This window comes from Biomphalaria glabrata, chromosome 8, assembly GCF_947242115.1.
Source record: "Biomphalaria glabrata chromosome 8, xgBioGlab47.1, whole genome shotgun sequence".
NCBI classification, from domain to species: Eukaryota; Metazoa; Mollusca; class Gastropoda; family Planorbidae; genus Biomphalaria; species Biomphalaria glabrata.
The window spans coordinates 25,910,639-25,921,521 of record NC_074718.1 but is presented as its reverse complement, the minus strand read 5'-3'; the positions used below and the strand labels follow the sequence as shown (position 1 = coordinate 25,921,521).

The 10,883-nt window shown below is 35.4% G+C and overlaps 1 protein-coding gene across 2 annotated transcripts in view; it reads right to left on the bottom strand.

Moving 5' to 3' along the window:
* Positions 1-5,747, bottom strand: part of LOC106067565 (ganglioside GM2 activator-like) — a 16,527-nt gene extending 10,780 nt beyond the window's left edge. Inside the window, exons 1-2 of one of the 2 annotated variants that reach the window (XM_013226756.2) lie at positions 5,451-5,747; positions 1,026-1,793 (exon numbers count right to left, since the gene is read on the bottom strand). In XM_013226756.2, the coding sequence (XP_013082210.2) occupies positions 1,026-1,167 (142 nt within the window). In that variant the 5' untranslated portion in view covers positions 1,168-1,793; positions 5,451-5,747. The remainder of the gene's footprint in view (positions 1-1,025; positions 1,794-5,450) is intronic. The other variant, XM_056037150.1, reaches the window with a different exon arrangement.
* Between the last annotated feature and the right edge of the window lie 5,136 nt (positions 5,748-10,883).

Genomic DNA, 10,883 nt, shown 5'->3' with positions numbered 1-10,883 from the left:
CCTAGTTTCATTCTTTTCGAATTTGTGTTTTCAATCTGGGGACAAGGAACATGCTAAATCTGTCAACGTAACTGGAAATATAAACAATTAAGTTTTTTAGCGGCCCCCGAAAGGGGAAAAGACGCTTCTAGTTTTGTGTGGAATGTCTGTCCGTCCGTCCCATTTAGATTTCGTAAAATAGAAAAAATAGTGAAAATCCGACATCATAATATTTTAGATTATTCAAAGTTATGATGCAACGACTACTCTTTTTTTCTTTTCTGAAAGCGAAAAATTTAATTTTTTAAAATCACTTATGCAAGCAGTTTCTTCATAAAAACACACCACTTTTACAACCATTCACTATTAATAGTAACATACACGGAAGGCTCTTTAGTAGGGGAGATGATTCTCTACTGTATTTTTAAGACATTTATGCACACGGTTTTAGATTTTTTTTTTTTACATTTGTATTGCTAATTTTAAAAAAGTTCTGTTATACTAACTACTACATGTACATACACAAATTTTTTACTTTTTTTTTACAGAAAAAAATCTATTTAGTATTCATATAAGTTGGACATAATTTTAAACAATAATTAATACTCTTTTTTTTTTCACGATTTAGCATTGTAGAATACAACAATGCATAATCATACATTACCGAACTAAAGAATTATTTTTTTTCTTGAGGAATAAAAGATTGACCCTTAACTAAACAATTAGATAAACTAGCTAATTATAAGACATCATTTAGGCCAGGTTCACATCTAACTTCACATTCACTTTCACCTATCCCTTGATCTAGTGGACCGCTGGGGCACCACCCAAGATCTGTCAACCTTCTTTCTCCATTCTTCTCTGTCATTTGTTTTTTTTTTTATAGAATTTCATTCTGATGTTCTTTCTGAAAATATTGAAACTTGCCTTTTTACCTGCCTGTGTGGGCCACTTCGGGAGCCGATTTTGAGTTTTGTAACCTTGTTATTTATTAATCTTACTACAATCCAACAGTGACAACTTTTAAAAGTGAAAATTCAACTTACCACAGTCAGTATACTCTTGAATAACTGACCCTTCACTTTCTCTCCCCTCGGCTCTTATATAAGTCAAGTTAATAAGAGCCATCAAAAGCGACACATAGGCGGTTCTTAGACTTAAGGCCGAGATCATTTTAGATGTGACCATGTCAATGAAATATATCCCTGGTTATCTGCTTGCTAAATGTCTTGTTGATATTCTTGATTAAATGTTCTTTATATTTCCTTTATAGTCCTTGTTTTCTGTTTGTGGGCTTCAAGTTCTGTTACTTCTTATGTAGGCCCGAGTCCTTTAATTGTTTTAATAGATCTGCTGCAGAGTGACTTAATATAAAGCCTCTGTGCGACATGGCGGTGACTTAACAGATGGCACTCAAATGACGTACCCCAACTCGCGAGCCCCCCTCACGCTGCTGCACCTGGGTATATGACCCTGAGCTTACAGCAGGTCAACAAATCATTCACGACTTTCTTCACTGCCTAAACGTTTTGGCTGTTCAGTTCAACAAGTAATTCACTCAATACGCATCAAACGTGTGGTTAGAGATGTTTCACACCATGCGAGTGTTCGGGGTGACCCCACAGGGTGAGCACTACGGTACGGTCTGGAATGGTACAGGTGAATACAACATGTGACACTGATTTGTCCAGGTGCAGGTGGCTATGGTCTATGTACTTAGTAACCGGTCCGATGGGGTCATCCGGTGCAGTTTTGTGCGTCTCTTCAGTTTTGGACTAGGGAAGACAGATGGACTGAACTAGGTCCCAGTAAATCTGTAACAAAAAAAAAAGCACACAGTTTGGTAAATATTCTAAATCTAAATCTAAATTAATTTTATTCTTTAAATTGTATAATAGCCCGACATTAATTCTGTTTACAGCTATGAGCCAATAGTGTTCTACACACATAAATGAAAACTATTAGTATCACTTCTAAGGAACTATCAATAGTTTGCTCACTCTATACTAGACTGTGGTCTTTTTTTTTTAATTTTTTTTTGTACAAAGGCGAAGAACAACCAATAGAAAAAAAAAGAGTACAGACAGAGGGATGGAAGAGAAAAGGATAGAAGAGAGAGAAGAAGAAGAGAGGGAGATGGAAGAGCGAAGGAGAAAGAGAATGTGAGAGAAAAGGAGAGAGATAATGGGAAAGAGAGAATGGGAGGGAGAAGGAGAGAATGGGAGAAAGAGAAAGAGAGAGAAGGAGAGAGAGAATGGGAGAGAGAATAGCAGAGAGGGAATGGGAAAGAGAAGAAGAGAGTGAATGGGAGACAGAATAGGAGAGAGAGAATGGGAGAGAGGGAAGGAGAGAGAAGGAGAGAGAGAATGGCAGAGAGAAGGAGAGAGAGAATAGGAGAGAGAATGGGAGAGAGAAAATGGGAGAGAGGCAAGGAGAGGGAAGGAGAGAGAGAGAATAAGAGAGAGAAAATGGGGGAGAGAGAATGGGAGAGAGAGAGAATGGGAGAGAGAGAATGGGAGAGAGAAGGAGAGACAGTATAAGAGAGAGAGAATGGAAGAGAGAGAATGTGAGAGAGAGAATGGGAGAGAGAGAATGGGAGAGAGAGAATGGAAGAGAGAGAATAAGAGAGAGAGAATGGAAGAGAAAAATGGGAGAGAGAGAATGGGAGAGAGAGAATGTGAAAGAAAGGGAGAGAAAAGCTGAAAGAGAGAAGGGGAGAAAGAATGTGATAGAGATGCAGAGAGGGAGATGGAAAAGCGAAGGAGAGAGAATTAGGGAGAAGAAGAGAGGGTGATAGGAGAGAGAAGGAGGGAGAAAGTATTGAGGTGGAGGAGAGAGAAAGAGAAGAAGAACAAGATTGAAGAGTGAAGAAGAGAGAAAGGAGATGCGAGAAAAGAGGAGAAATGGCAGAGAGAAGACGATATGGACAAACGAGATAAGAGAGAGATGAAAGAGAAGAAGAGATGAGAGAGAAAAAAGAAAATAAAGAGAAAAACGTGGGGGCTTGAAGAGGTAGAGAGAGAACATGGAGAGAGATAGGAGTTAGAAAAAGAGAAACAGGTGGGAGAGGGCATAGGGAAAGAAGAGATAGAGAGAGAGAAAGATAAGAAACAAAAAAGATATCTAAAAAATAGAATAGATTAGTTCAATAAAGTCCTCGCGATTGATTTATCTCTGATAGTAGCGTCTGAAGCCTGGCGATTATTTCACACCTCAAAGATACTTTGGACGCTTTGCAATTATTTCGCCCTTTGAATCATAAACGATTAGGTTTTTTTTATTTCTGTTTTTTGTTAACATCACGTGTCATCCTTGATTCTATCTAAGTGGATTAGGAAATTGACAACATGAAGCATCCTGGTACTGTTATATGCTTCGAAATTGGAACAAGAACAAGAAAAAAGAATGGAACAAGACTAGAAGAAAGAATGGAACAAGACTAGAAGAAAGAATGGAACAAGACTAGTTGAAAGAATGGAACAAGACTAGAAGAAAGAATGGAACAAGACTAGAAGAAAGAATGGAACAAGACTAGAAGAAAGAATGGAACAAGACTAGAAGAAAGAATGGAACAAGACTAAGAGAAAGAATGGAAGAAGACTAAGAGAAAAAATGAAACAAGACTAAGAGAAAGAATGGAACAAGACTAGAAGAAAGAATGGAACAAGACTAGAAGAAAGAATGGTACAAGACTTGAAGAAAGAATGGAACAAGACTAGAAGAAAGAATGGAACAAGACTAAGAGAAAGAATGGAACAAGACTAGAAGAAAGAATGGAACAAGACTAGAAGAAAGAATGGAACAAGACTAGATGAAAGAATGGAACAAGACTAGAAGAAAGAATGGAACAAGACTAGAAGAAAGAATGGAACAAGACTAGAAGAAAGAATGGAACAAGACTAGAAGAAAGAATGGTACAAGACTTGAAGAAAGAATGGAACAAGACTAGAAGAAAGAATGGAACAAGACTAGAAGAAAGAATGGTACAAGACTTGAAGAAAGAATGAAACAAGACTAGAAGAAAGAATGGAACAAGACTAAGAGAAAGAATGGAACAAGACTAGAAGAAAGAATGGAACAAGACTAGAAGAAAGAATGGAACAAGACTAGATGAAAGAATGGAACAAGACTAGAAGAAAGAATGGAACAAGACTAGAAGAAAGAATAGAACAAGACTAAGAGAAAGAATGGAACAAGACTAGAAGAAAGAATGGAACAAGACTAGAAGAAAGAATGGAACAAGACTAGAAGAAAGAATGGAACAAGACTAGATGAAAGAATGGAACAAGACTAGAAGAAAGAATAGAACAAGACTAAGAGAAAGAATGGAAGAAGACTAGAAGAAAGAATGGAACAAGACTAAGAGAAAGAATGGAACAAGACTAGAAGACAGAATGGAACAAGACTAAGAGAAAGAATGGAACAAGACTAAGAGAAAGAATGGAACAAGACTAAGAGGTGGAATGGAACAAGACTAAGAGAAAGAATGGAACAAGACTAAGAGAAGGAATGGAACAAGACTAAGAGAAAGAATGGAACAAGACTAAGAGAAAGAATGGAACAAGACTAAGAGAAAGAATGGAACAAGACTAAGAGAAAGAATGGAACAAGACTAAGAGAAAGAATGGAACAAGACTAAGAGAAGGAATGAGATGCGTTTCATGCGGTGCATATGAGGAGGATTCATAAAATGGTATTAATGTCGACACACGCTGATTGATTGCTCGACTCAAGAAATTTGGTAAAAAAAAACTTTTGTTTCATTTATCAACAACTGTTAGCATCATTTCCCTCCGTTATTATTGACAAATGCAACGGCCATAACTTATAGAGTTATGAATAACTTGAAACATTATTTCTGGATTTAGAATTTTTGTTGTCGCCAACTTAGAGAATGTTATTTTGATATCACAGAGAAACCTATTTTGTTCCAAGGTATTTTTTTCTCATCCTCTTCGACTAGCGGATGGAAAAAAAAAGGTTGGGGGGGGGGGGTTATTACAGCATGGCATAGGATAGCTCTAATATTAATTTAACATTATGTAATTTTCATGCTAAATTGCAATATGTAAATTTATAATAACAAAATTACGTGAGTAGTACTATGAAAGTTACGTATTTACAGTCATCGCCTAATTATTGGAATTTTATATAACTGCAACATGATGTTTCATACCGAAGGTTGGGGAACTTATACAAAACACTGTTTCGCGATGTCTTGCTATAAATTCAAATAATTGTACATGGTCTTTATTACATAGATTATTAATGTAATAAATAACTAATTAGAAGAAACTGGAGACAATATATCATAGACAACGCTCGTTCAAATTATTTAGTGAGTTATCTCCCGTTGAAAACAACAACAATACATTGCTTATAGGTTTCTATTACAAAATACAAATAAGGAATTTGGCTTTACAAACAAGAAAAAAAAAAACAACTACAAATGTAGATTCATTAATACTCACATGTATTTTGAATGAGTATTATTTGGATATCTGAGACAGTCTTACCTCCGACTACAAGAATATATCCAATGCATTCTGAACATCTTCTTTATATAGATGTAGTTGACACTCCACCAATGGAATCACTTGAATACGTGGAATTTTTTTTTTCCAACTTTCAAAGAAAAAAAAAAAGGCGTGAAATTAAAAATCAGAGACAAATGTAGCGGCACTTCGCGATGTTTGTGTGTGTGTGTGTGTTTGTATTTTGTACGCAGGGGTTTATGGGAAACAAGTGGTCGGTGATCCCGTTGAGGTATTAGGTTGGTGGACGCCTCTAACTACTCTAAGCGACCGCACTAGAAGGTAGAAGACGTGATGGGGTGGGTGGTGGGGAAGTACCGATACTGAAAGAGGGAGAGGTGGAGACCAAGGGAGGGACGAAATTTGGCTTCAAGTTTTACGGGTCTAATGAGAGAGGGGGGGGGGGGTAACGTTTTTTAATTCGGGGGAGGGGGGTGACTTTGTTAGAATGAGTAGCCATAGTTGATTTTTTTTTCACTGGATGGATCGCCGTGGTAAGGGGGCGGTGAAAGAGAGGTGGGGGGTAGGGCGTGATGGCGTAGGGAGTGGTTGATAACGAGGTGCTGTGGGGATGGGGGCTGTTGAGTATGTGACGTGGGTGGGATGAACGTGGTGGAGGGAGAGGGGGCAGGTGAATGAGAGGGCGCTGAAAGTGAAACCAGGAATCGCGCGACGATGTTGTACGCACATGCAGATACACGCACGCGTGCGCGCACCCTCATGAATCAAGTTTTTTTTTTATTTTTGTTTTTTGTTTGTTTTTAAAGTAAATATAGGGGAAATGAAAAAATTAAACTAAGTTTTATTATCAGAGAGGTAATGTGTAATGCTAACCACATATGTCGAAATTATGTTTCAATTAAATCGCTTTTATGTGTAATTAAATGTTGGTGTAGTTTAGATTTGTGCCATCCAATATCTAGCCACTACTACGCGTCATCCAATATCTAGCCACTACTACGCGTCATCCAATATCTAGCCACTACTACGCGTCATCCAATATCTAGCCACTACTACGCGTCATCCAATTTTGCATACATCTTAAGCTCGATGACAGCACATGAATCAATAAGAAAATTTACCAATTAGATTATCAATTCATCGTAATTTAATAGTTTTTGTTTTAATGTCTAAAACAAATTGAAAGTAAGGTGTAAGTATGTATGTATGTGTGTCCTGCGAAGATATGAATATCGTTTGACCAATTTTGATAAAACATGACATAAATGTTCCTTAGACCAGGGCGGAGACCGTAATGTATGTTTAATGCCCCTCCCATAATCGGTGTGTGTGTGGGGAGGGGGGGAAAGGCCCTACAAATAAAAAAAATTATAACAACTAAATTTATCTCTATTAAAGAACGGAACTTTTAAAAAAATCGTAAATACATTTTCACAGTATTTTATATTTGATATGAATAGTTCGGTTTAACGGGTTAAAACCGTTTTCTGCACGCTAGTTTTATTTTCTTCGTGATGGGAACATGTTCCATGGTTGACAGAGATCTAAATCCAATCCACTAGAGCAATAATAATCAAATAAGGTCCGCAGGTCAAGGGTCATATCCAACTAGTAGAATATATAGAAAACAAAAAGCAAGTTATTCTATCTATTTTTCCTACAGAAGTAGCAAGAATGTCCTGACTCATTTCTCAAAGTTCAAATGCACTGACTGTGAGAAGAAAGAGTAGTTTAGGAATTATAAAGAAAACTTGAGAACACTTCTTGACAAATTTAAAAGTTCAAAACTTCAGAGCAACTAAAAAAAAAAAGATATTTTCAGATTTTCAATAACCTGAAGAAGTATTTGTGCGATGTGTGGTAGAAACCGCTTGGCTACCTTATTAAGGGGACTCGATTGCCGACTTAAGCAGAGTTGTGTTTGCTGAGCGCCTAAAGGCAGTAGGGAAACCTTCTCCCAGATCCTCCCCTTCCCCGGATGTTATATGTAAAAAAAAAAATGAAATCCTATCTTAAATTAATCAAACATTAGTGTAGTAAATATCTCCAATTGTATTTTCAATATAGACGTTAACAGCAATATCTTGACTTCCAGTTTTCCAATCCATTTGGTCCGAGACTTAGTGCAATGTTTGAGTCTATATGGATTCATTTTAGAACCTAGCACTTTAGAAGTGTTTACTCACAATCAAAAAGAACCCAGACCATACTTCCCACTAAAGCGTAACATTGTAGCGCTTCTAGATTTCATTTTCTTGAACCCTACCTTGAGACTCGTTCCTCCTTGAAACATTACAAAGTCAAAGCCTTTTTAAAAAAAAAACTTCTTTAATTAAAACGTATCCCGAAATGCTTGTTTTAACCTTTAACCCCTTTCTTTTTATTTTCTATCTCTCACAGATCTAGCCCAGTCTTTTGTGCGGATTTATTTCAATGAGTTTAATCTTTCTTCTCTGCTCTCAGGTTTATCTGAAAACTTAAAAAGTAAAAAAGAGAAGAGATAAAGGGATGTAACTCTTTAAACCTTTCTTTTAAGCAGACGACCATTAATTTCTTGGAATTTTATTATAACTTTTGTAGCTGTAGTTTAAAAGACAAGAATCACCTCAAACAAAATCATTTATTTGGAAGGATGGGAAGTGTATATGTTTTTTAAACTTAGTTGATGCATTAAACTTACAATTGGGTTCCTTGCGTGTGGTCGCCGATGTGAGTTTAGTTCCAGTTGCTCAACTTAAGTTCAATACTCGGCTGTAAAGTTATCTGATTTATGAACTATGATGTCTGCTAGCGGCTCATTCAGCTAACAGCAATGTCACCAACCAAAGTATTGCGTCACCATTTTGTTTTGTATTAGCTATTAAAGAAAACCATTATCTGACATTATAATCAACACCAAAAACATTACTTTTGGATTTTTATTAAACATTGTTATTATTTTTTTTTTTTGTAAATATAAATAATCAGAGTCAGTAATGCCCAGATTTTGTCTCTCGCGCCATATTCTTTAAAACATCGGATACAGTTTATAATGAAATTGCAACTGACCGATATTGTCACTGATGTTTCAAATAATTCGCGGCCCCAATGAGTTTGGTAAGCACTGGTCAAAATAAGACTCTAAATTCGCACCTTAGTGAGATTTGTCTCGATAGTTTTTACAAAGCTTATATCAACTCAGTCCGTCTTTCTTCTCTGGTATAAATTTTGTAGCCATAATTTTCTCCCCTTTCCTATTCACGTATCAAGTTAAAACTTTGGACAATTATTCACTGCCCTCAAGAAAACACAAAATCAAAAAATTAACCATATCTTTACATATATATATATATATATATATATATATATATATATATATATATATATATATATAAGTATAATAAAAGACCGCGGGCCTTAGTTTGCGTATCACTTTCCATATAGTCACTGAGAGTGCTTTGTAAACAATTAAACGAAATAATAATTTTATAAGTAAAGCTAATGTGGAATGCGTGAATGTAAAAATAGTATGAATGGGGCTATCAAAATCAATTCATTTTTTAAAATAAAAACATTTGCTTGCAGGCTTAAATATATTTGATTAAAATTTTCAGTGAATAGACATAATTTTGTATGTTCGTGTTAAAGCATAAAGTATATCTATCATCTATGAATTAGATCTTGAGTTAGAGATAGATCTAGATCTAGACTAATCTAGTTTCTTTTTAATTTAAATATTGCCTTGGATAGAGAGTTCGTTCTGCGCATGCGTGACCTTTTTTGTTAGATGTACGGGATGAATGAATGGAGCTAATAAAATGTATTTAGGCTTATTGTGAGTATGTCAACACAGCAGGAATCGCAGCTATGGCGAACGAATGTATTAAAAATGCTTTAGAAAAACAACTGTGAATGTTTTTCTGATTAAAATATGAAATGAATGGACTATAGTTAGTATGTTCATGTGTTAAAGTATAAAACTATATTTGCGAAGAGAAGTTCTATCATCTTAGAGAACTGTTTAGTATAGATAAGTAAAATAATTCCCTCCATTCGAAATAGTAATTTCTCCTGTTTTTTATTCTAATTTTTAATAAATAGTTTTAAAAAATGGTGGGATTTTATTTTTTAAAAAGTTCACACATTTAGTGTTAAAAACAAAAACTTTTATAGTTTTTGTTTTGATCTAAACTTGTCAGAAGGACAGACGGACAGACCATACATACTTTTGTAAAATAGGCTAGTCACCGCTGCTGACATGTTGCCAGTATGACACAAGTGTTAGACAGTTTATTTAACTAATTGGAATCAGAGAACTATCAAAAGAAAAAAGATAACTCACAAAAAAACAACAACAACAACAAAGCTTATGTAAGAGAAAGAAAGACCTAAGAAATGATTGTTTGCATACAGTTAGACGCATTGTCAATACAACATTTGATAGGTTTTCTCGTCTATTTTAATTACCAAATCACCAAAAACAAACCAGTAATAAATCTTTAATAACTTGACCATAGAATAAACTGGCTATTCAGCAGCCATCTTCTCCATGTAGTAACTATTCATTAGACGGCCACTGAAAATTGAAACAAGCCCGTCTTAAAAACAATCAGTATATTAAATACTTTATGAATATTACAACTAAATAATAATAATAATAATAATAATAAAAGTAATTATAATAATAATAAGGGCATGTCTATTTTGTTCGAATAAGGGCAAGATTGTGGTTATTACAAAGTTAATATCAACTCACTCTGTCTGTCTGTCTGTCTGTCTGGCAAAAAGTGTGTACTCGTTATTTCCCCCACACCCAATCTCGGTTTAAGCTGAAACTTGTGTCTTTACCTGACAACACAAGAATCAATTTATAAAGAAAACAAACAACAAACTATTAGTTTATTAACTATTGGTAATTAATTATTTTGTTTGGTATTTTGAACAAAGGAAAGAAATTGTACTTGACAGATGTGGTGGTATAAAAAAATTGGTAAAAATATTTCTAATCACACATGTTTATTAAATCCACGTCAACGATGTATGTAAATGTATGTTCCGTCCCCATGAGCCTTTGGACTTAGGTTCACAATTCTTTGGAGAGTTTCTTAATTCTAAATTAAACCACACCATTAATGTAAATCTGACCCTCTAAACATACACACACACACATACCCATATACAAACACTCACACACAAAGGCTACATACTGATACTATGACTACCTATCCTATCATAAACTACACATAAAGTCATTTAATTAACCCGTAGGTGTGGCTGGAGGCGTGCGCTGGGCTTCAAGCCGATTTTGTTTATTGTTTGTTCCGAAAAATCGCCCACGTTGCAAGCCCTCAGCGAGAGATTTATTGTTACTCTAAGTCCCGATATTTATGATAAATCAACTCTGTGCTTCCCCCACCCTCGTTTTCAACC